This window comes from Dendrobates tinctorius, unplaced genomic scaffold (genome assembly GCF_039654945.1).
Source record: "Dendrobates tinctorius isolate UK_male_01 unplaced genomic scaffold, ASM3965494v1 ptg000070l, whole genome shotgun sequence".
In the NCBI taxonomy this organism is placed as follows: Eukaryota; Metazoa; Chordata; class Amphibia; order Anura; family Dendrobatidae; genus Dendrobates; species Dendrobates tinctorius.
In genome coordinates, this window is record NW_027361738.1 from 97,349,003 (window position 1) to 97,376,161 (window position 27,159).

The 27,159-nt window shown below is 42.8% G+C and overlaps 1 protein-coding gene across 2 annotated transcripts in view; it reads right to left on the minus strand.

Moving 5' to 3' along the window:
- The window catches only part of VIPR1 (vasoactive intestinal peptide receptor 1), a 236,336-nt gene that overhangs the window by 38,231 nt on the left and 170,946 nt on the right, over positions 1-27,159 (minus strand). For both annotated transcript variants that reach the window (XM_073582198.1, XM_073582197.1), the window contains exon 6: positions 12,022-12,154. In XM_073582198.1, the coding sequence (XP_073438299.1) occupies positions 12,022-12,154 (133 nt within the window). The remainder of the gene's footprint in view (positions 1-12,021; positions 12,155-27,159) is intronic.

A 27,159-nucleotide genomic window follows, 5' to 3' on the forward strand; every position in this document is an offset into this window, starting at 1 on the left:
GGCTACATGCTCCGAATATTCTCCCTACAATAAGGTTTCTACATTGTAACAACTCATGGTCGTTATCTGGCTACATGCTCCAAATATTCCCCCTACAATAAGGTTTCTACATTGTAACAACTCATGGCCGTTATCTGGCTACGTGCTCCGAATATTCCCCCTACAATAAGGTTTCTACAATGTAACAACTCATGGTCGCTATCTGGCTACATGCACCGAATATTCTACCTACAATAAGGTTTCTACATTGTAACAACTCATGGCCGTTATCTGGCTACATGCTCCAAATATTCCCCCTACAATAAGGTTTCTACATTGTAACAACTCATGGTCGTTATCTGGCTACATGCTCCGAATATTCCCCCTACAATAAGGTTTCTACAATGTAACAACTCATGGTCGCTATCTGGCTACATGCTCCGAATATTCCCCCTACAATAAGGTTCCTACATTGTAACAACTCATGGCCGTTATCTGGCTACATGCTCCGAATATTCCCCCTACAATAAGGTTTCTACAATGTAACAACTCATGGTCGTTATCTGGCTACATGCTCCAAATTTTCCCTGTTACAATAAGGTTCCTACATAGTAACAACTCATGGCCGTTATCTGGCTACATGCTCCGAATATTCCCCCTACAATAAGGTTTCTACATAGTAACAACTCATGGCCGTTATCTGGCTACATGCTCCGAATATTCCCCCTACAGTAAGGTTTCTACATAGTAACAACTCATGGTCGTTATCTGACTACATGCTCCGAATATTCCCCCTACAATAAGGTTTCTACAATGTAACAACTCATGGTCGCTATCTGGCTACATGCTCCGAATATTCCCCCTACAATAAGGTTTCTACAATGTAACAACTCATGGTCGCTATCTGGCTACATGCTCCGAATATTCCCCCTACAATAAGGTTTCTACAATGTAACAACTCATGGTCGCTATCTGGCTACATGCTCCGAATATTCCCCCTACAATAAGGTTCCTACATTGTAACAACTCATGGCCGTTATCTGGCTACATGCTCCGAATATTCCCCCTACAATAAGGTTTCTACAATGTAACAACTCATGGTCGTTATCTGGCTACATGCTCCGAATATTCCCCCTACAATAAGGTTTCTACAATGTAACAACTCATGGTCGTTATCTGACTACATGCTCCGAATATTCCCCCTACAATAAGGTTTCTACAATGTAACAACTCATGGTCGCTATCTGGCTACATGCTCCGAATATTACCCCTACAATAAGGTTTCTACAATGTAACAACTCATGGTCGCTATCTGGCTACATGCTCCGAATATTCCCCCTACAATAAGGTTCCTACATTGTAACAACTCATGGCCGTTATCTGGCTACATGCTCCGAATATTCCCCCTACAATAAGGTTTCTACAATGTAACAACTCATGGTCGTTATCTGGCTACATGCTCCAAATTTTCCCTGTTACAATAAGGTTCCTACATAGTAACAACTCATGGCCGTTATCTGGCTACATGCTCCGAATATTCCCCCTACAGTAAGGTTTCTACATAGTAACAACTCATGGCCGTTATCTGACTACATGCTCCGAATATTCCCCCTACAATAAGGTTTCTACAATGTAACAACTCATGGTCGCTATCTGGCTACATGCTCCGAATATTCCCCCTACAATAAGGTTCCTACATTGTAACAACTCATGGCCGTTATCTGGCTACATGCTCCGAATATTCCCCCTACAATAAGGTTTCTACAATGTAACAACTCATGGTCGTTATCTGGCTACATGCTCCAAATTTTCCCTGTTACAATAAGGTTCCTACATAGTAACAACTCATGGCCGTTATCTGGCTACATGCTCCGAATATTCCCCCTACAGTAAGGTTTCTACATAGTAACAACTCATGGCCGTTATCTGGCTACATGCTCCGAATATTCCCCCTACAATAAGGTTTCTACAATGTAACAACTCATGGTCGCTATCTGGCTACATGCTCCGAATATTCCCCCTACAATAAGGTTTCTACAATGTAACAACTCATGGTTGCTATCTGGCTACATTCTCCGAATATTCCCCCTACAATAAGGTTCCTACATTGTAACAACTCATGGTCGTTATCTGGCTACATGCTCCGAATATTCTACCTACAATAAGGTTTCTACATTGTAACAACTCATGGTCGTTATCTGGCTACATGCTCCAAATATTCCCCCTACAATAAGGTTTCTACAATGTAACAACTCATGGCCGTTATCTGGCTACATGCTCCGAATATTCCCCCTACAATAAGGTTCCTACATTGTAACAACTCATGGTCGTTATCTGGCTACATGCTCCGAATATTCTACCTACAATAAGGTTTCTACATTGTAACAACTCATGGTCGTTATCTGGCTACATGCTCCGAATATTCCCCCTACAATAAGGTTTCTACAATGTAACAACTCATGGTCGTTATCTGGCTACATGCTCCAAATTTTCCCTGTTACAATAAGGTTCCTACATAGTAACAACTTATGGCTGTTATCTGGCTACATGCTCCGAATATTCCCCCTACAATAAGGTTCCTACATTGTAACAACTCATGGTCGTTATCTGGCTACATGCTCCGAATATTCTACCTACAATAAGGTTTCTACATTGTAACAACTCATGGTCGTTATCTGGCTACATGCTCCGAATATTCCCCCTACAATAAGGTTTCTACAATGTAACAACTCATGGTCGTTATCTGGCTACATGCTCCAAATTTTCCCTGTTACAATAAGGTTCCTACATAGTAACAACTTATGGCTGTTATCTGGCTACATGCTCCGAATATTCCCCCTACAGTAAGGTTTCTACAATGTAACAACTCATGGTCGTTATCTGGCTACATGCTCCGAATATTCCCCCTACAATAAGGTTTCTACATAGTAACAACTTATGGCCGTTATCTGGCTACATGCTCCGAATATTCCCCCTACAATAAGGTTTCTACATTGTAACAACTCACGGACGTAATCTGGTTACATGCTCCGAATATTCCCCCTACAATAAGGTTTCTACAATGTAACAACTCATGGTCGTTATCTGGCTACATGCTCCAAATTTTCCCTGTTACAATAAGGTTCCTACATAGTAACAACTTATGGCTGTTATCTGGCTACATGCTCCGAATATTCCCCCTACAATAAGGTTTCTACATAGTAACAACTTATGGCTGTTATCTGGCTACATGCTCTGAATATTCCCCCTACAATAAGGTTTCTACATAGTAACAACTCATGGCTGTTATCTGGCTACATGCTCCGAATGTTCCCCCTACAATAAGATTTCTACAATACATTGTAACAACTGTACAACCCACTCTGTACTGACCATGCTTTCCAATAGGACATATATGTATCAGGGTTTTTGGATTACGATAACCCCAGGTAAACTTCTTCCTGCTCTTTGCTACACATCTCTACATATAAGATATTGGTGGATGGCCCTTATTGTGGGAATGGTGACATAATGGTGCAATTGTCTGGATCAGAGCTAGTGCTGATCGGCACGGTTTAACCTCTTAGTAGTAGCAGTAGGTTGTCCTTATATTGTCACAGACCTAGAAGAATATATAGCAAATGTGGATAATGCATCTTGGACAACGGTGTGTGCGTTATTGGATATAGTCTTGGCGCACCGCAGCATATATTTCACTCACTTCACCCCCCTTTCTATTGCCCTCCATAAAGTGATTCATTGCCAGATATCAGATTTGTTTAATAGTTTCCTTCTGTAGAGTGACCTTTGGCAATAAAGTCCTATCTTCTCAGCTACTGGATATTATAAGTGGTGTCAGGTTTACATATCGGCACTTTGTATGGTGCAAGATGTCAAAGACATGACTACTTCTGGATATTTTGACAAATGTTATATTTATTCCATATTCTAATACAAGTCACATATTATACATGTAGAAGAGCTTCTGCATCTTCGCTCCTGAACAATAGATTACAACTGGCATTACAACTTTCTCTATGGGTCTGTTAAGGGTCTCCGATGCTTTATATCAGCCAGTATATGCAACATTTATCATATTTGTAGTACATCATTAGTTTTTTTTTACTTTAATATTTTTTTTTTTTATTATTAGTTGAACTCCGTGACGTGAATAAAAATAATAGTTTTTTTTTTTAAACCATCCCTGAAGATAGATCTTGTCACATCTTTATTTTACCTCCGATTATGGATCATCTATGTTGCAAGTTATTGCAATTCCAGTTTTACGGGAAAATATTTTTCTACCGTTTTTTCTCAAAAAAATGTTGAGGAAAATTACTTTATTGATGTTTTTTTAATTAGCAATAGGAGACTTCCGTTCTGTATCGAGCAGCTTGAAGATGTATTAAAAGGACAATAAACTTTAGATCTACGGACAAAACGTTGAACGCAACTCATTTTTTATTTTAGAAAAAATCCTGCAAAATGACTATATAGTATAGTATGATAGGAAGTCTCGTCGTGCGCTCATAAATTGCCACATCCTGACTATTGAAGGCTTATCACACAGGTCAATAATGGAATGTCCCAAGATAAACTATTATACGGGAGTCATAAACGTTAATTTCTGAAGATTGCCTGTTGTTAATATTTCTGATTAGGCCAAGAGCTGTGACTCCATATAAACCATATGTAGGCATTTTGGAGATAAGACTAAATGAGAATTGATGAACTGTTGACAGTGAGAATGCAGGAAAGCAAACCACGTACCAGGGATCTATTAATAGTGTGCAGATAACTAAATGAATTAGGTGTACAGATCGTCTTTAAATGTTATCTTCATATTGGACATTCAGACCCAAAACTATTCACTTTCTCAATTCACAAGTTTCACAAAACCAATAACATGAAAGTTGGTTTACATGTTTTACATAATGCCAGACTAAAGTGTTTTGATCAATATTGCACACTTGACTTTCATAACCACCCTCATAGCAGTGATCAAAAAATATGGAAGTTTCAAAAAAGTGAAAAGGAACTGGACTTTAATCCCATATAAGTATAAGCATTAGCATCAATGCTTTGAAATGGAATTTAGGAACTTAGCAACCAGCTATCAGTTAACTGGTACCAAGGAATGATTGCGATTTTTTGCACAGTTTCAAACTTGTTTCAAATGTTGGATATTAATGGTAAGGTTTAAAACGTATCACCACCCTTTTTAGAAGTGATCATGAGATGTGGAAAAATGCCAAACTGAAAAGCATGTGGACTGGCCATGGGGTCCCACTTCACCCCACAAGCATAAAATTTCTTGTGTTAATCTCTGTTTCAGTAACTTTGGCATTTGGTGACAAAACCTTGTATACTTCAAGATGTGGTTAAACTCCAAGGTGACCAGCTTGGAAACACACTAGCTTTAACCATTCATCAATTAATGACTGTGATCATTTGCACAGACTCAAACTTGTCTCAGAAAGTGGACAAAGGTGCTAAAGTACAAAAAGAACTTTTTTATGCCCACATTTCTACCATTGTTCATGAATTGTCTCTGGGTATTAGGTTATGTTCACACTGCGTTTTTTGTTGTGCACTTAGATGTTCCGCATAAATCCCTTTTATCAACAGGATTCAGAAGAATCAACATTGGGAAATATAAACTCAGCTTGTTAGTTTTTTTTGGAAAGTGTTTGTCTGTCAGATGGGCATAAAAATGTGGTCTGCTATGTCGTGTGCCCTTCTAAACAGATGGACCATACACTTTCAGAAAAAAAAACACAAACAGCATACGGTGCATTTGAACTCATTTCCTGTCACTGCACTCTTTAGCCCCAATGAGGGTTTATAAATAAATCTCAATTTTAGGTGGATTCAGGTGGATCCCCCAAACACACTATAGAAACATAGTGTGAATACGGCCTTACCACAAGTTATCCAACTCTTCTCTCTACTCCGCTGCATAAATTAATTTAAATATATCTAAAAACAAGTTTTCTCCAGCTAAAGATTCTGTCAAAATCCATTTATCTCTATCACTTCAATTACCTAAAACCCCACATTCTCCCATATAAATACCATTCTCTACCTTTTACTTCGGGGTCAGGGTCTTATCTCCGGGAGACCATCACCAATAGTTCATTGACTCTTATTTTTTGACTCATACAGTGAACTGAATATATTCCTGGAATGTTTCCCGAGTCGTCCCACGCTCTTTGGGCATAGAAATACTTGTACTAATAAGATTTATTCCAAATGTGCATTTTTAAACTTTTCTTAAAATCAAAGAAATCACTTTTCTTGCTTCTTATCTGGGTTTCTTTATATAAAAGAAATCTGATCCTATTAATAGTGCAGAAGCTGTGTCACAGGCAACAAGTGAGTCGTCTTCTATCAAGTTGTTAAATATTCTATTGAATGTAGTCCCATAAGTGCCTACATAGAGAACACATGGACCTACAGTACATTTACAATTGGGCATCTTCCATAGGAGGTCAATGATAGAACATGATCCTTGTCGGAGAAAGTTGGCCCATACAAAAGGCTGTCGCGGATGTGGTGCGGAACCACTGTGCCTCGGACCGCAGAGAGCCTGGAAGGGCATGACTAAGCATGCACCGGACTGTTCACTAGAACCTCTGATGGTGATGTTAGGTTTAGCTCCCGATGCACGCTAGGTGCCATCCAGGACAGACCAATGAACTTTTGGCAGCTGGACCCGGAAGGACAGACTGGATGGTGAGGTAGGCAGAGTTCGTATCAGAGTGCAGCAGGCAGGATCTGCACTGAAGTGTAGCAGGCAGGATCTGCACCAAAGTGCAGCAGGCAGGATCTGCTCCGAAGTGCAGCAGGCAGGATCTGCTCCGAAGTGCAGCAGGCAGGATCTGCTCCGAAGTGCAGCAGGCAGGATCGGCAGGATCTGCACCGAAGTGCAGCAAGGACTGGTACGCAACCTTATGCAACTTAGACTGCAGAACAGGAAGATTGCTCAGGCACCATCCAAGACAGACCAACAGACTTTCGGCAGCTGGACCCGGAAGGACAGACTGGATGGTGAGGCAGGCAGAGTTCGTATCAGAGTGCAGCAGGCAGGATCTGCACCGAAATGCAGCAGGCAGGATCTGCTCCAAAGTGCAGCAGGCAGGATCAGCAAAATCTGCACCGAAGTGCAGCAAGGACTGGTACGCAACCTTACGCAACTTAGACTGCAGAACAGGAAGATTGCTCAGGCACCTCCCCAGTGGGGGACTAAGCAATATAAACCTACTGCCCCACAGCCATTGGCAAGGGAGGAAATAGCAAGTGCACGCACTGGCCCTTTAAGAGGGTGGGAGCGTGCATGCTCTAAGGACATGTCTAGAGACCTGGCTGGAAGCTCTGCTGGGAGCATGCGGAGCATGAGAAAAGGGAGAACCGACCGCAGCGTGGGTGAGTGAAGTGACACGCCGGAGGCCCTGCCTGTCAGAGCAGGGATCCTGCGTGGTGCTAATAAAGTCCTTTTGACCACACCAGAAGGCATTATTAGAAACGGTAGGTGGGGTACTTTCACAGATTTTGTGTTGGACTTCACTAATTTCAAGCTATGTCTCAGCTCCCTTTTGCAAAATCCCTTCTATTTAAGAACAAACATGCTCAATGCTCATTACTCTGGTGTCTACTCATCCTTCATAAGACAGAAGGTTAGTGGAAAATGTATATATATTGTTACGCTCAACATTGACACATACAGTGGGGCAAAAAAGTATTTAGTCAGTCAGCAATAGTGCAAGTTCCACCACTTAAAAAGATGAGAGGCGTCTGTAATTTACATCATAGGTAGACCTCAACTATGGGAGACAAACTGAGAAAAAAAAATCCAGAAAATCACATTGTCTGTTTTTTTTTTTTCATTTTATTTGCATATTATGGTGGAAAATAAGTATTTGGTCAGAAACAAAATTTCATCTCAATACTTTGTGATATATCCTTTGTTGGCAATGACAGAGGTCAAACGTTTTCTGTAAGTCTTCACAAGGTTGCCACACACTGTTGTTGGTATGTCGGCCCATTCCTCCATGCAGATCTCCTCTAGAGCAGTGATGTTTTTGGCTTTTCGCTTGGCAACACGGACTTTCAACTCCCTCCAAAGGTTTTCTATAGGGTTGAGATCTGGAGACTGGCTAGGCCACTCCAGGACATTGAAATGCTTCTTACGAAGCCACTCCTTCGTTGCCCTGGCGGTGTGCTTTGGATCATTGTCATGTTGAAAGACCCAGCCACGTTTCATCTGCAATGCCCTTGCTGATGAAAGGAGGTTTGCACTCAAAATCTCACGATACATGGCCCCATTCATTCTTTCATGTACCCGGATCAGTCGTCCTGGCCCCTTTGCAGAGAAACAGCCCCAAAGTATGATGTTTCCACCACCATGCTTTACAGTAGGTATGGTGTTTGATGGATGCAACTCAGTATTCTTTTTCCTCCAAACACGACAAGTTGTGTTTCTACCAAACAGTTCCAGTTTGGTTTCATCAGACCATAGGACATTCTCCCAAAACTTATCTGGATCATCCAAATGCTCTCTAGCAAACTTCAGACGGGCCCAGACATGTACAGGCTTAAGCAGTGGGACACGTCTGGCACTGCAGGATCTGAGTCCATGGTGGCGTAGTGTGTTACTTATGGTAGGCCTTGTTACATTGGTCCCAGCTCTCTGCAGTTCATTCACTAGGTCCCCCCGCGTGGTTCTGGGATTTTTGCTCACCGTTCTTGTGATCATTCTGACCCCACGGGGTGGGATTTTGCGTGGAGCACCAGATCGAGGGAGATTATCAGTGGTCTTGTATGTCTTCCATTTTCTAATTATTGCTCCCACAGTTGATTTCTTCACTCCAAGCTGGTTGGCTATTGCAGATTCAGTCTTCCCAGCCTGGTGCAGGGCTACAATTTTGTTTCTGGTGTCCTTTGACAGCTCTTTGGTCTTCACCATAGTGGAGTTTGGAGTCAGACTGTTTGAGGGTGTGCACAGGTGTCTTTTTATACTGATAACAAGTTTAAACAGCTGCCATTACTACAGGTAATGAGTGGAGGAAAGAGGAGACTCTTAAAGAAGAAGTTACAGGTCTGAGAGCCAGAAATCTTGTTTGCTTGTTTCTGACCAAATACTTATTTTCCACCATAATATGCAAATAAAATGAAAAAAAAACGGACAATGTGATTTTCTGGATTTTTTTTTCTCAGTTTGTCTCCCATAGTTGAGGTCTACCTATGATGTAAATTACAGACGCCTCTCATCTTTTTAAGTGGTGGAACTTGCACTATTGCTGACTGACTAAATACTTTTTTGCCCCACTGTATGTACTTATGGACCCACTGTGCCACAGGACAGGAAGGGGCGCAGCTAAGCGGCTCCCAGGTATTCACTGGAGCTCCTGATGGTGGAGACAGACTGGACTGCAGGTATCGGCCAGGTACTACTTCTGGGCAGATCCTGGTACTGAGGCTGCTAACTCCAGGGATCAGGTGTGCTGACATGGAATAGGGCTATGTACAGACACACTGGTCTCGGATACTGGGCCAGTGACTGGCCGAACAAGGACAGGGAGACAATGTTCAGGCTTTCCTTTTCTGGGTGTCCATATTCGGGACCCGGTCCTGTTCGTCCCTTATTCACAGTAACGTATGTGGTAGTGGAACCACTGTGCCAGGGAACGAGGAGAGCCTGGAGGGGCATGACTAGGCAAACACCTGACTCTTCGCTAGAGCCAATGATGGTGTTGTTAGACTTGGCTTCAGATAGATGCCAGGTGCGGCTCCAGGTTAGGCATCGGACACATGGCCCTGACCCCCAAAGGGGTAAGAAGTTGGTAGGACCAGAAATGGATGGTACAGCAGTCACAGGCAGGTGCTGGAAGACACCGCTGGTAAGCAGGAAGGTACGGCAGGGGTTGGCAGACACGCTGGTATACTGACAGGCACAGTTGGTACTGACAGACATGGCTGGTATACAGACAGGCATGGGAGATGCTGGCGTACACAGCTTGTACACATGCAGGCACAGCAACTGCTGGCGGACACGGACAATATACAGGGATACAAGCACAGGGGACCTGACAACTAGCAAGCGTGCAGACTAACTGAAAGAACACGTTGCTCAGACACCTCCCAACAGGTGGAGGTACCTTAAATAATATGTGTTACCCAGCTATTGGCTGAAGACACTTTAGCTACATTCACATTAACGCCACTTTGACAAATGATAAGGCTTTAATACTAGAAGTTAGGACCATCCAGATTTGGGCACACCTTGATATTAGTGGGAAGGATTTTTGCTTTTTTTTTTTTTTTTTTTTAATCAAAAACGGTGTCCACTAAGTCCCCTATGTAATTTATATGTTATTTTATTTTGTGAATTACTGATAACTTAATCTTACTGGAAAAACCCTTTAAGAATCCATCTCCCCATAGGACATTTTGTGAAATAAGAAGAACCTTTAGTATTCCATAGAGGAGCTTGTCACTTTCCTAGGTTATACAGGTATAAATGGTAAAAGGTCCGCTTTAAATTAGAAAATGACGATTTTGCTATTACTAGGAGAAGAGAAAAACTCTCCCTACAGTTTCATGTGCCCTAATATTGCCTGAAGACATCATAAAGACTCCCTTCTCTCCGGTGGGCTTACAAAGAACATTTTATTAAATAGGATATCCCATTTAAAGATTTGTATGAGGCTCTGGATTCAATGCCCGCATTCTCCACCACTTGTCATGGAAATGTGTCTTTCCTAGCAAAGATTTGGTCTTCACTTGTAATTTGAATGAAAAGGAAATTTATTTAGTGTTCATTAAAAACTGATAGAAATAGATGAGAGGAAAAATACTGATGGAGGTCTGGCTTTCCCTTCAAAGGTAGCAATTTTGAACAAAATGTTGGCACATGGCCACGAGGCTCCAACCAAAATAATATTGCATATTACGAAAACTCATTCTCGTATATAACGCTTCCAGGATTTCAACGATCATTTTACACCCAAAAGAACAACAATACTGTTCTTCTGATGAGCATTTGTCCTTACAGACTAGAGGGTTCTGTGCTAAATCATTGATTTTCAACACATTCTGGGCGGTTGAACAGAGAAAAGTGCAACTCAGAATGATATATACTAATAAGAACATAATTATTCATTAAGCTAATATTGGCAATTTATTGATTTTAATAAGTGTATATTATTTTCCTTATGAGTCTTAAGAAAGAGTGAGTTATAGGTAAATCCCAAAACCGTGTTGCATAGTCCCACCTTGAGGTCACTGGGGGGTCCCTTGCGAAAACTTTTTAATCTGCAGAAAAGTTCTATACAGAATGTGAACCGTAGGGTTAATTAATTCCATAACCCAAATATTAATTCCCTTTTTCCTGTTTTATTTTGCCGAATAACATCTTATAAATCCCCGAAGATAGAGACGAGCGTAGGAGCAAGAAACACAATGTATCAAAAACGCACACCATGAAATATAGATCAAACGCCCCCAGCCGTTCATTTCAACTCCACTTTACGTTTCTCCGTTTATGGCTCATCATCACTTCTTTCCTTCTGGGTGGAATTGGAAAAAAACATTTATCACATTTAATTCGAGAGAGAGAAAAAAAAAAAACGTAGAAGAACTCAAAAGGCAGAGAGCTACAAAAATATTCACGTCCCAAATAACAGATCCACCTGGAAATTCCTCCTAGTCTAGGCCATCTGTCAGAGGCAGCTGCTGCCATAGAATATTAATTCTGCTACAATATATAGTGATTTCCATAAAGACATTCTCAGTCCTCCTATACAGTTGCAGATGTAGCATTCTTTAACCACTTAATTGCGTTCATCTTTATGCCTAATAATAAGGTTTACTTGTAATACCCCTCCTGACCACCGGGTGTGCAGTTACAAAAATACATTCATTGCACACAGGAAGTACTTTCTTGTTATACAAAAATCACAAAAAGTGCACTGCAGATATTTACATTATTTTTCTTTGCAGAATGTAGACGCACAAATACAAAACATAGGGAGCGTGTACGTATACAGAGCGTACGGTACTCACCGATCCCGGATTGCAGTGATCGGACTCCCCTCTTTCAAAAAGGACAATATCCTTGATAAATACAGCAATGGCCCTCATGATAAACGACATGAAGAGATGCATGTGGATGTAGTTCCTTGTGCAGTGGAGCTTTCTGCAACAGGAAAGGAAATAGTTACACATTACTATCCATTTATTGTCAAACTACTGTATTTTTCTCTTGTTAACCCCTTTACCCCCAAGGGTGGTTTGCACGTTCATGACCGGGCCAATTTTTACAATTCTGACCACTGTCCCTTTATGAGGTCATAACTCTGGAACGCTTCCATGGATCCCGGTGATTCTGACAACGTTTTCTCATGACATATTGTACTTCATGTTAGCGGTAAAATTTATTTGATATTACTTGCTTTTATTTGTGAAAAAAAAGCAGAAATTTGGCGAAAATTTAGAAAATTTCGCAATTTTCAAAGTTTGAATTTTCACGCCCTTAAAACTGAGAAATATGTCACACAAAATAGTTAATAAATAACATTTCCCACATGTTTACTTTACATCAGCACAATTTTGGAACCAACATTTTTTTTTTTGCTAGGAAGTTATAAGGGTTAAAAGTTGATCAGCGATTTCTCATTTTTACAACATTTTTTTTAGGGACCGCATCACATTTGAAGCCACTTTCAAGGGTCTATATGATAGAAAATACCCAAAAGTGACACCATTCTAAAAACTGCACCCCTGACGGTGCTCAAAACCAGATTCAAGAAGTTTATTAACCCTTCAGGTGCTTCACAGGAATTTTTGGAATGTTAAAAAAAATGAACATTTAACTTTTTTTCATAAAAAAAATACTTCAGATCCAATTTGTTTCATTTCACCAAGGGTAACAGGAGAAATTGGACCCCAAAAATTGTACAATTTGTCCTGAGCACACGGATACTCCATATGTGGGGGTAAACCATTGTTCAGCAGGGAAGGAGCGCCGTTTGACTTTTTCAATGCAAAATTGGCTGGAATTGAGATCGGACGCCATGACGTGTTTGCAGAGCCTCTGATGTACCTAAACAGTGGAAACCCCCCACAAGTGACCCCATTTTGGAAAATAGACCACCCAAGGAACTAATCTAGATGTGTGGTGAGCACTTTGAACCCCCAAGTGCTTCGCAGAAGTTTATAATACAGAGCCGTAAAAATAAAAAAATCTTATTTTTTTTCACAAAATGATATTTCGCCCCCAATTTTTTATTTTCCCAAGGGTAACAGGACAAATTGCACAATAACTTTTGTGGTCCAATTTCTCCAGTGGTACCATGTTTATTTATATCCGTCTTTTTGATCGTGTGTTATTCCACTTTTTGTTCGGCGGCATTTTCATGGCTCTGGATGGGATTTCCCTCACTGTCCTTCTAGGGTTAATTTTGCATGGCCTCCCTTTGGTTTGGGGAGGGTTATATTTACCCGCCACTGTGCTGGACTCAGAGAGCTGCTCCATATGAAGGGGTCTCCCCTTGAGAAAGCAAGCACATTTTGAAGCGAAACGCGCGTTGAGGGTTCTGTGGATCCTCACCTGCTGTCCCTTGCCCGCTGTTTACTTACTGGTAAGCGCTGCTCTCTGTATGGTTACCGCTATGTGGCGTCTTATTTTCTCTTAACATGATACCGGTTCATATGGAGCAGCTCTCCGCCTACATAGTCATTTATACAGCCGGCAGGGCACACTTGGGTGGGTTTCCTCATTCACAGTCCTTGTGCATCTTTTACTATCGCATGTTTTTGTAACTTTATGGTGATATATTTATTATGCGTTGTCAATAAAAATTTAATATTTTACACCTTTATACTCCTGTATTCTCCATTTCTTACATCTTTTATATAAATTACATATATATATATATATATATATTATATACACACATTGTAAAATGGAGATTAGTGGTGAACCTGGGTATTATATAACAGAGTTTCTAGCAGTCGAGATAAGGATATTTATAAAATGTTTAATAACACCAAGTGTTCTGCCCATTTATGTGCAGCAAGTATTTTCCTAAGTGCTATACCAGTTATGACCATTAGATGTCATTAGTTGTTCCTTTTTTTCCTGTTCCTGGATTTAGGAGCCTCTCTCTTTAATAGCTTGTTCTGATTAGAACCGCCCCCTTCAGTTTTCCTGGGCTAGAGAACTTGTGGCCATTTTCCCCCCAGATCTCTGAGTTACACACACACACACACACATGTGTTCCTGGCTCTCCCTACAAACTACTGCTTCTGTCAAGCAGATTCCGGTGAGAGTTAATACAGTTATGTGTTTGTGCAATGTATCTGTGCTAGCTAGCCATTATGCAGCCACCGTGCAACGTCTTATGAGTGAGGCATATGGTGCAATGTATCTTCCAGCTAGTTGTAATGCTCTTTGCACTGCATGTAGATCAATGCATTTCTGTTTAGAGTAGTGCAATGCTGGCAGCCTAAGTTTGCTTTAGATATTCCTCTTAACTTCATTTATGTGTTGTATTGTGCAACCTCTGTAATACTCCTGTTACTGATGTAATGGCACCCTGTATTATTGCTGTTGTTTTATTATCTGCCAGTACTGATATACTGTCTATTTCTTTGTAGTTTTTACCAGTTATCATCCACCATTGTTGTTCACTGGTACCAAGTTCACATCATCATCTCAATAAATATAGACTTAAGCACCCATACAGTCTTTTTACTGGGAAGTGGATGAAGGGTTTAGCCGTATGCTGGACTGCATACAGCATCATACGTGGAGGAAGGCAGAACACCAAGAGTTAAAAATTTAAATCGAGATCGGACATATAGGTAACGTTTTACGCATTGGACCACTTTACTTAGATGTTTCTTTAATCTCCGCACTGTGTTCCTCCTCAAGGTGCGCAGCTCCTGCCATCCGTCTCCTCTAATGCCGGCCTGCAGATATCGCAGCTTTACTTAAAGTGTCACATTGTTGTGAAGAAGTGTCACGGTGTCATCACCTCTAATATGTCTTTAGGAACCTTTCAAAGTCAGCCTGGCGCCAGGCGACTGCGAGGGCAAAGTGGGGAGCAATTATACCAGACAAATGGGCTTTCTGCAAAACGCCGGCCGCGCATAGGAGGCTCATTCTGCCGCTCTATAGAAATCCATTAGAGGAGAAGAAAAATCACCTACAGCTGCATCTGCAGCTCGTTAATTGCAACAAGAGAGGCTTCAAGATGCTCAAACGATGATTCTCATCTCTCACCCATCATTACACCCAACTCACTGATCGCCTCCCTCTATATCAGGAGACTCCCAGCACAGTCATGGAGTCACAATCACAAATATTCAATTAATATTTCACTTCTTTATTGATACATATCTTAATCATTGAATTCAGGCTCCCCATTCAGCCCCATTAGCCCCCCCCCGGTGTATAATCACCGGCCTCCCTCCCCCCATGTATAACATCCGGCCATGGTATATAACCTCTGGCCTATCGTAATGCCATCTGAGTGATTCTCCTCGCTGAGCTGTGGATCTCTGCAGCTCCTCCAGTGACCATGGGTCTCTTGACTGCTTCAAACCCATGACAGACAACATGATTAGTGATAATAAAAATTCTTGATTAAATGTCACCTGCTTAACCCAGCAGGAAGTACAGCGGCGACTAAAAATCACTAAGGTTGAGAAATTCCCGGGCTCGGATGGGATACACCCCCGAGTACTGCAGGAATTAAGTACAGTCATAGATAGACCATTATTTTTAATCTTTAAAGATTCCATAATAACAGGGTCTGTACCACAGGACTGGCGTATGGCAAATGTGGGGCCAATATTCAAAAAGGGACAACAACTTGGAAATTATAGGCCAGTGAGCTTAACCTCAACTGTGGGTAAAATCCTGGAGGGTTTTCTAAGAGATACTATACTGGAGTATCTGAAGAAGAATAACCTCATGACCCAATATCAACATGGGTTTACAAGGGACCGTTCCTGTCAGACTAATCTGATAAATTTTTATGAAGAGGTAAGTTCCGGACTGGACCAAGGGAATGCAGTGGACGTGGTGTACATGGACTTTTCAAAAGCTTTTGATACGGTGCCACACAAAAGGTTGATACATAAAATGAGAACAATGGGGATAGGGGAAAATATGAGTAAGTGGGTTAAGAGCTGGCTCAGGGATAGGAAACAAAGGGTGGTTATTAATGGAGCACACTCGGACTGGGTCACGGTTAGCAGTGGGGTACCACAGGGATCAGTACTGGGTGCCACAGGGGTCAGTATTGGGCCCGCTTCTTTTTAACATATTTATTAATGACATTGTAGGGGGCATAGAGAGTACAATTTCAATATTTGCAGATGACACTAAACTCTGCAGGGTAATCAATACAGAGGAGGACAATTTTATATTACAGGAGGATTTATGTAAACTAGAAGCTTGGGCTGATAAATGGCAAATGAGCTTTAACGGGGATAAATGAAAGGTCATGCACTTGGGTAGAACGAACAAGATGTATAATTATGTGCTTAATTGTAAAACACTGGGCAAAACTGTCACTGAAAAAGACCTGGGTGTATGGGTGGACGACAAACTCACATTTAGTGGCCAGTGTCAGGCAGCTGCTGCAAAGGCAAATAAAATAATGGGATGCATTAAAAGAGGCATAGATGCTCATGAGGAGAACATAATTTTACCTCTATATAAGTCACTAGTGCGACCACACTTACAATACTGTGTACAGTTCTGGTTTCCGGTGTATAAGAAAGACATAGCTGAACTGGAGCGGGTACTGAGAAGAACGACCAAGGTTATTAGGGAACTAGGGGGTCTGCAATACCAAGACAGGTTATTACACTTGGGGTTATTTAGTTTGGAGAATCGAAGGCTTAGGGGTGATCTTATTACAATGTATAAATATTTGCGGGGTGTTGTGAGTTCATTTTCCCCTTCACTACTGAGGCCCGAGGAACTCCCTCTTCTGATAATGAAAGGTAGTGAGCCTGATTATCAAACACCTGGGCCTGATGATGATGACTGGCTGAGTGGAGTTACTGACTGGATATAAGGCTGCCGACGCCCTTCTGCCCTGCGGGTGATTTCTCTGTGGGATCCTTGGAGACCAGTCTGAATTCCTGCTCTTCTAAAGCTCAATTTTCTGCTCGGCTTTTTGCATTTGTGCTTTGACTCTGTTTTGCCTTGTTTTTCTGGATTTCTGCCATTCCCTGCTGGGGTGTGCTGAATTCCTTTAGCTCTGTCTTCTGAAAATACCTGAGTGCTGATTTAGTTTTTGAAGCCTAGCTGCTTCAGGGTCTTTTTTTTCATATCAGCTTGTTGGCTTATGTCTTTGATAGGGTTTTGGCAGATTGCAGACAGCAACCTTCCTTTCCTGTTCTGTGTAGTTAGCTTGGGCCCCATCATTTGCTCAGCCTATCTTTCTATCTGTGTGAGTGTTTTTTCATCTTGCTTCACCGTCATTATATGTTGGGGGCTGCCTTTTACTTTGGGGTCTGCTCTGGGGCAGTTTAGATTTCCTTTTCTGTCTTTAGGCTATTTATCTCTTCGGCTGTGATCGAGGGGTCTAGGGCATCGTAGGAACCCCCCACGGCTACTGCTAGTTGTGTTGATAGGTTCAGGGGTCTGCAATCTGATAGTTGCCAACTTCTCTGGTTTTCTGGACGTAGCTTCTATTTTTGTGTCTGCCTCCTACGGTGACTCAATCATAACAGAATCACCCGCCATACCGCAGATCCTAGGGTACTCAATAGCAGGAAAGAATTGTAAAAAAAAAAAAAAGCGTGTATATTTTTTCCTCTATATCTCTGAGGCCGTAGGGGGAATTTTTTTCTCTCTCAATGGAGATAAAGCAATTGTCTGATCGTGTGGAGCAGCTCGCTGCGGAAGTGTGGGGAATTTCCGCCTACCTTGCTCATTCACATGCTGCTGAACCAAAGATTCCTACACCAGATGTATTTTTTGGGGATCGGTCTAAATTTTTGAATTTCAAAAATAATTGTAAATTATTTTTTACCTTGAAGCCTAACTCGTCAGGGAGCTCCGCGCAGCAGGTTAAAATTGTCATCTCTTTGCTGCGTGGCGATCCCCAGGATTGGGCGTTTTCTTTGAAATCAGATGATCCTCTTCTGACTAATGTGAACACATTTTTTCAGGCCTTGGGGTTGTTGTATGATGAACCTAATGCCATTGATCAGGCTGAAAAGACCCTGCTGGCATTGAACCAGGGTCGAGATTCTGCAGAATTGTACTGTCAAAAATTCCGAAAGTGGGCAGTACTTACTACCTGAAATGATAATGCCTTGGCTGCTCTCTTTCGGAAGGGGTTGTCAGAAGCCGTAAAAGATACTATGGTGGGATTTCCTGTTCCCTCTGGTCTTGACAATTCTATGTCATTAGCCATTCAGGTTGATCGGCGTTTGCGCAAACGCAAAGTTGCACGAGAGGTGTTGCCACCTGTTGAACAAATGTCTAAACCTATGCAATGTGATAGAGTTTTCTCCAGAGAGCAGCGTCAGGAGTTCAGAAGGCGTAATAAGTTGTGTTTTTTCTGTGGAGATGCCTCGCATATTATTTCTGTCTGTCCTAAATGAGAGAAACGCTTTGCACACACGTTTTCTGTTGGTGGTGTTCAACCTAAGTTTCTTCTGGCTATTACGCTGATCTGCTCCCTGTCCACATTTTCCGCCAAGGCTTTTGTGGATTCGGGAGCAGCCCTAAACCTAATGGACTTGGATTTTGCTAAACGTTGTGGATTTCCGAAGACACCTCTGCAGACGCCTATACCTTTGAGGGGGATTGATGCTACTCCTTTGGCTAAAAATAAACCTCAGTTTTGGACCCAGGTGGTAATGCGGGTCGCCCCAGACCATCAATAAAATTGCAGATTTTTGGTGTTGCATAATCTGCATGATACTATTGTTCTGGGGTTTCCCTGGTTACAAATTCATAATCCAGTTTTGGATTGGAAATCTGTGTCTGTGGTGAGTTGGGGTTGTCGGTGTGCCTTTAGTGAGGCTCCGGTGTTTTCCACCTCTCCTCAGTCGCATGATGTTCCTGATTATTTGGCGGACTTTTATGATGTATTTAGTGAGAATGAGTCTGCGTCTCTGCCTCCTCATAGGAGTTATGACTGTGCAGTTGAACTGAGCCCGGGGTGTAAATTTCCCAAGGGTCGGCTCTTCAATTTATCTGTACCCGAGCACGAGGCTATGCGATCCTATATTAAGGAGGCGTTGGAGAAGGGTCATATTAGACCATCCTCGTCACCCTTAGGTGCCGGGTTTTTTTTTGTAGCCAAAAAGGATGGATCATTAAGACCTTGTATTGATTATCGTGCCCTCAACAAAATTACTGTTAAATATCAGTATCCGTTACCCCTGATTTCTGATCTATTCTCCAGAGTTAAAGGTGCTTGTTGGTTTACCAAGCTTGACCTCAGGGGGGCATATAATCTTATTCGCATTAAGCAGGGGGATGAATGGAAGACGGCGTTTAATACTCCGGAGGGACATTTTGAGTACCTGGTGATGCCTTTTGGGCTCACTAATGCCCCTTCTGTCTTCCAGTGCTTCATGAACGATATTTTCCGAAATTTTGTCGATAAATTTTTGATTATCTATCTGGATGATATTTTGATCTTCTCCAAGGATTGGGATTCTCATGTGGAACATATTCGGACTGTGTTCCGGATCTTGAGGGAGAATTCCCTGTATGTCAAAGGATCTAAATGCCTTTTTGGAGTACAGAGGATTTCTTTTTTGGGATTTATTTTGTCCCCGTCAACTATTGAAATGGACCCGGCCAAGGTACAGGCCATTTACGATTGGGTTCAGCCCACTTCTTTGAAGGCCCTCCAGAAGTTTTTGGGTTTTGCTAATTTTTATCGGAAATTTATAGCAAAGTTTTCTAGTATTGCCAAGCCATTGACTGATTTGACTAAGAAGGGTGCTGATGTGTTAAATTGGTCTCCGGAGGCTGTTTCTTCCTTTCAGGAGCTGAAGCGAAGATTCACCTCCGCCCCGGTTTTACGGCAACCTGATGTCTCACTTCCGTTCCAGGTAGAGGTGGATGCTTCTGAGATTGGTGCAGGAGCTGTTTTGTCCCAAAAGGATCCTGTAACATCTAAAATGAATCCCTGTGCTTTCTTTTCCCGAAAGTTCTCTCCATCTGAACGTAACTATGATGTGGGGAATTGGGAACTGTTGGCCATGAAATGGGCATTTGAGGAGTGGAGACATTGGTTGGAGGGAGCTAAGCATCAAGTCGTGGTCCTCACTGACCACAAGAATTTGATTTACCTAGAGTCGGCTAAGCGCTTGAACCCTAGACAGGCTAGGTGGGCCTTGTTTTTTACACGTTTTGATTTTGTGGTTTCTTTTCTTCCTGGAACTAAGAATGTCAAGGCAGATGCCCTCTCTAGGAGCTTCTTTGCTGATTCTCCTGTGGTGACTAAGCCTGCTACCATCTTAGGCGAAGGGGTAGTTCTTTCTGCCATCTCGCCCGATTTGAGACGTGCTCTGGAAGAGTTCCAGGAGGACAAACCTGAGCGTTGTCCCAGTGGAAAGTTGTATGTTCCTGACCAGTGGAAGAAGAGAGTGATGTCTGAAGTTCATTGCTCTGCTTTGGCTGGTCATCCAGGTATTTTTGGTACTAGAGATCTGGTGAGTCGGTCTTTTTGGTGGCCCTCCTTGTCTCGTGATGTCAGGAATTTTGTGCAGTCCTGTGGGACGTGCTTCCGGTCTAAATCGTGTTCTCGCTCTAGTGGGTTGTTGATGCCTTTGCCTGTCCCCAAGAGGCCATTGACCCATATTTCAATGGATTTCATCTCTGATATGCCTGTCTCTCAAAGGATGACTGTTATTTGGGTGATTTGTGATAGGTTCTCTAAGATGGTTCATCTTGTACCACTCCCTAAGTTGCCGTCTTCCTCTGAGCTGGTGCCCCTGTTTTTACAACAGGTGGTTCGCTTGCACGGGATTCCTGAGAACATTGTATCTGACAGAGGAGTCCAGTTTGTGTCTAGATTTTGGAGAACTTTCTGTTCCAAGCTGGGAATTCAGTTGTCCTTCTCCTCTGCGTTTCACCCTCAGACCAATGGGCAGACAGAGAGAACAAACCAGACCTTGGAGTCATATTTGAGATGTTTTATTTCTGCTGATCAGGATGATTGGGTTTCATTTTTGCCCTTGGCCGAATTTGCTCTAAATAATAGAGCTAGTTCTGCCACTTTGATGTCACCTTTTTTTTGTAACTTTGGGTTTCATCCTCCATTTTCTTCAGGGCAGGTGGAGCCCTCTGCCTGCCCAGGTGTTGACACTGTGGTGGAGAGAATGCACCAGATCTGGGACCAAGTGGTGGATAAGTTATCTCTCTCCCAGGAAAAGGCCCATCGGTTTTCCAACCGACATAGGACCATTGGTCCCCAGTTTAAGGTTGGTGATATGGTGTGGTTATCAAAAAAAAATATTGCTATGAAGGTGGCTTCTCCTAAGTTAAGCCTAGATTTATTGGACCTTACAAGATTTTGGAGATTATTAATCCGGTCTCTTTTCGTTTGGCTCTTCCTGTCACATTTAAAATCCATAATGTGTTCCATAAATCTTTGTTGAAGAGGTTTGTTGAACCTGTTGTTCCGGGGGTGGCACCTCCAGACCCTGTATTGGTTGAAGGTAACATGGAATATGAGGTAGAGAAAGTACTGGATTCCCGTCTGGCTAGACGGAGACTCCAGTATTTGGTTAAGTGGAAGGGTTATGGTCAGGAGGATAATTCCTGGGTCTCTGCCTCTGATATTCATGCCAAAAGATTGGTGCGTGCCTTTCATCGGGCTCACCCTGATCGCCCTGGTGGCGTGGTTGAGGGTTCGGTGACCCCTCCTCAAGGGGGAGGTACTGTTGTGAGTTCATTTTCCACTTCACTACTGAGGCCCGAGGAACTCCCTCTTCTGGTAAAGAAAGGTAGTGAGCCTGATTATCAAACACCTGGGCCTGATGATGATGACTGGCTGAGTGGAGTTACTGACTGGATATAAGGCTGCCGACGCCCTTCTGCCCTGCGGGTGATTTCTCTGTGGGATCCTTGGAGACCAGTCTGAATTCCTGCTCTTCTAAAGCTAAGTTTTCTGCTCGGCTTTTTGCCTTTGTGCTTTGACTCTGTTTTGCCTTGTTTTTCTGGATTTCTGCCATTCCCTGCTGGGGTGTGCTGAATTCCTTTAGCTCTGTCTTCTGAAAATACCTGAGTGCTGATTTAGTTTTTGAAGCCTAGCTGCTTCAGGGTCTTTTTTCATATCAGCTTGTTGGCTTATGTCTTTGATAGGGTTTTGGCAGATTGCAGACAGCAACCTTCCTTTCCTGTTCTGTGTAGTTAGCTTGGGCCCCATCATTTGCTCAGCCTATCTTTCTATCTGTGTGAGTGTTTTTTCATCTTGCTTCACCGTCATTATATGTTGGGGGCTGCCTTTTACTTTTGGGTCTGCTCTGGGGCAATTTAGATTTCCTTTTCTGTCTTTAGGCTATTTATCTCTCCGGCTGTGATCGAGGGGTCTAGGGCATCGTAGGAACCCCCCACGGCTACTGCTAGTTGTGTTGATAGGTTCAGGGGTCTGCAATCTGATAGTTGCCAACTTCTCTGGTTTTCTGGACGTAGCTTCTATTTTTGTGTCTGCCTCCTACGGTGACTCAATCATAACAGCGGGGACAGTACAAAGACCTTTCTAATTATCTTTTTACTCTTAGACCTGTGACGGGGACAAGGGGGCATCCACTACGTCTGGAGGAAAGAAGGTTTAAGCATACTCACAGACGCGGATTCTTTACTGTAAGAGCAGTGAGACTATGGAATGTTGTGAGTTCATTTTTCCCTTCACCATTGAGGTCTGATGAACTCCCTCCTCTAGTGAAGGAAGGTAGTGAGACTGATTACCAAACACCTGGGCAGCTAGATGATGACTGGGTGGATGAAATTGAGGACTGGATATAAGGCTGCTGACGCCCTTCTTCCTGACTGGTGATTTTCCTGCTTGATTCTTGGAGACCAGTCTGATTCCTGCATCTCAAAGCTAAGTTTTTCTGCTCTGCTTTGTACTCTTCAGTTTTGTTTTTGTTTTGCCTTGTTTTTTGGGAGTTCTGCCATCCCCGGCTGGGGGTGAGCTGAATTCCATTTTTGTCTCTGATCTGTTGATCTTTTGCTCTGTCTTCAGAATATACCTGAGTGCTGATATAGTCTTTTGAAGCCTAGCGACTTCAGGGCTTGTTTTTCCTATCAGTCGGTTGGCTCATTTTGATAGGGTTTTTGCGGATGGCAGACAGCAGCTTTCCTATCCTGTCCTATGTAGTTAGCTTGGGCCCCATCATTTGCTCAACCTATCTTTCTATCTGTGTTAGTGTTTTCATCTTGCTTCACCGTCATTATATGTTGGGGGCTGCCTGTTGCTTTGGGGTCTGCTCTGGGGCAGTTTAGTTTTTCCCCTTTCTGTCTTTAGGCTATATAGTTCTCCGGCTGTGATCGAGGGGTCTAGGGCACCGTAGGAACCCCCCACGGCTACTGCTAGTTGTTGTGGATAGGTTCAGGGGTCTGCAATCCGATAGCTGGCAGCCTCTCTGGTTTTTCTGGACTTAGCTGGTATTTTCTTTTTTCCTCCTTCGGTAACTCATCATAACAGAATCACCAGCCATACCGCAGATCCAAGGGTACTCAATAGCAGGAAAGAATTGTAAAAAAAAAAAAAAAAAAAAAAGTGTCAGAATTTTTTTTTTTTTGTGTGCATATTTTTTCCTCTATATCTCTGAGGCCGTAGGGGGAATTTTTCTCTCAATGGAGATGAAGCAATTGTCTGATCGTGTGGAGCAGCTCGCTGCTGAAGTGCGGGGAATTTCCGCCTATCTTGCTCATTCACATGCTGCTGAACCAAAGATTCCTACTCCTGATGTATTTTTGGGGATCGGTCTAAATTCTTGAATTTCAAGAATAATTGTAAATTATTTTTTGCCTTGAAGCCTAACTCGTCGGGGAACTCCGCGCAGCAGGTTAAAATTGTCATCTCTTTGCTGCGCGGCGATCCCCAGGATTGGGCGTTTTCTTTGAAACCTGATGATCCTATTCTGAATAATGAGAATGCATTTTTTCAAGCCTTGGGGTTGTTGTATGATGAACCTAATGCTATTGATCAGGCTGAAAAGACCCTGTTGGCATTAAGCCAGGGTCGGGATTCGGCAGAGTTGTACTGTCAAAAATTCCTAAAATGGGCGGTCCTTACTACCTGGAATGATGGTGCCTTGGCAGCCCTCTTTCGGAAGGGTTTGTCAGAAACTGTAAAAGATACTATGGTGGGATTTCCTGTTCCCTCTAGTCTTGACGATTCTATGTCATTAGCCATTCAGGTGGATCGGCGTTTACGTTAACGCAAAACTACACGAGAGATGTTACCACCTGTTGAACAAATGTCTGAACCTATGCAATGTGATAGAGTTTTGTCTAGGGCGCAACGTCAGGAGTTCAGAAGGCGTAATAAGCTGTGTTTTTTTTGTGGAGATGCCTCGCATATTATTTCTGTCTGCCCTAAACGAGAGAAACGTTGTGCACACACGTTTTCTGTGGGTGGTGTTCAACCTAAGTTTCTTCTGGCAATTACTCTGATCTGCTCCCTGTCCACATTTTCCGCCAAGGCTTTTGTGGATTCAGGAGCAGCTCTGAACCTGATGGACTTGGATTTTGCTAAACGTTGTGGATTTCCTATGACACCTCTGCAGACGCCTATCCCTTTGAGGGGTATTGATGCTACTCCTTTGGCGAAGAATAAACCTCAGTTTTGGACCCAGGTGGTAATGCGGGTCGCCCCAGACCATCAATAAAATTGCAGATTTTTGGTGTTGCATAATTTGCATGATACCATTGTTCTGGGGTTTCCCTGGTTACAAATCCATAATCCAGTTCTGGATTGGAAATCTTTGTCTGTGGTGAGTTGGGGTTGTCGGTGTGCCCTTAGTGATGCTGCTGTTTTCTCCACCTCTCCCCAGTCGCATGATGTTCCTGACTATTTGGCTGACTTTTAATATGTATTTAGTGAGAATGAGTCTGCGTCTTTGCATCCTCATAGGAGTTATGACTGTGCTATTGAGCTGAACCCGGGGTGTAAATTCCCCAAGGGTCGGCTTTTCAATTTATCTGTACCCGAGCACGAGGCTATGCGATCCTATATTAAGGAGGCATTGGAGAAGGGTCATATTAGACCATCCTCTTCACCCTTAGGTGCTGGGTTTTTTTTCGTGGCTAAAAAGGATGGTTCATTAAGGCCTTGTATTGACTATCGTGCCCTCAACAAAATTACTGTTAAATATCAGTATCCGTTACCCCTGATTTCTGATCTATTCTCCAGAGTTAAAGGTGCTTGCTGGTTTACCAAGCTTGACCTCAGGGGGGCGTATAATCTTATTCGCATTAAGCATGGGGATGAATGGAAGACGGCGTTTAATACTCCGGAGGGACATTTTGAGTACCTGGTGATGCCTTTTGGGCTCACTAATGCCCCTTCTGTCTTCCAGTGCTTCATGAACGATATATTCCGAGACTTTGTGGATAAATTTTTGATTATCTATCTGGATGATATTTTGATCTTCTCCAAGAATTGGGACTCTCATGAGGAACATGTTCGGACTGTGTTCCGGATCTTGAGGGAGAATTCCCTGTATGTCAAGGGATCGAAATGCCTTTTTGGGGTACAGAGGATTTCATTTATGGGATTTATTTTGTCTCCGTCAACTATTGAAATGGACCCGGCCAAGGTACAGGCCATTTATGATTGGGTTCAGCCCACTTCTTTGAAGGCCCTCCAGAAGTTTTTGGGTTTTGCTATTTTTTATCGGAAATTTATAGCTAATTTTTCTCATATTGCCAAGCCATTGACGGATTTGACTAGGAAGGGTGCTGATGTGCTGAATTGGTCTCCGGAGGCTGTTTCTTCCTTTCAGGCGCTGAAGCGAAGATTCACTTCTGCTCCGGTTTTGCGGCAACCTGATGTCTCACTCCCGTTTCAGGTGGAGGTGGACGCTTCTGAGATTGGTGCAGGAGCGGTGTTGTCCCAAAAAGATCCTGTGACATCTAAAATGAATCCTTGTGCTTTCTTTTCCCGAAAGTTCTCCCCATCCGAACGTAACTATGATGTGGGGAATCGGGAACTGTTGGCCATGAAATGGGCATTTGAGGAGTGGAGACATTGGTTGGAGGGAGCCAAACACCAAGTCGTGGTCCTTACTGACCACAAGAATTTGATTTACCTGGAGTTGGCCAAGCGCTTGAATCCTAGACAGGCTAGGTGGGCCTTGTTTTTCACACGTTTTGATTTTGTGGTCTCTTTTCTTCCGGGCACTAAGAATGTCAAGGCAGACGCCCTCTCTAGGAGTTTCCTTGCTGATTCTCCAGTTGTGACTAAGCCTGCTACCATCTTAGGCGAGGGGGTAGTTCTTTCTGCCATCTCGCCCGATTTGAGACGTGCTCTGGAAGAGTTTCAGGACGACAAACCTGAGCGTTGTCCCAGTGGAAAGTTGTATGTTCCTGACCAGTGGAGGAAGAGAGTGATGTCTGAAGTTCATTGCTCTGCATTGGCTGGTCATCCAGGTATTTTTGGTACTAGAGATCTGGTGAGTCGATCTTTTTGGTGGCCCGCCTTGTCTCGTGATGTCAGGAATTTTGTGCAGTCCTGTGGGACTTGCTCCCAGTCTAAACCTTGTTCTCGCTCTAGTGGCTTGTTGATGCCTTTGCCGGTGCCCAGGAGGCCATGGACCCATAATTCAATGGATTTTATCTCTGATATGCCTGTCTCTCAGAGAATGACTGTTATTTGGGTGATTTGTGATAGATTCTCTAAGATGGTCCATCTTGTACCACTCCCTAAGTTGCCATCTTCCTCTGAGTTGGTGCCCTTGTTTTTGCAACAGGTGGTTCGCTTGCACGGGATTCCTGAGAACATTGTATCTGACAGAGGAGTTCAGTTTGTGTCTAGATTTTGGAGGACTTTCTGTTCCAAGCTGGGAATTCAGTTGTCCTTCTCCTCTGCGTTTCACCCTCAGACCAATGGGCAGACGGAGAGAACAAACCAGACTTTGGAGTCGTATTTGAGATGTTTTATTTCCGCCGATCAGGATGATTGGGTTTCATTTTTGCCC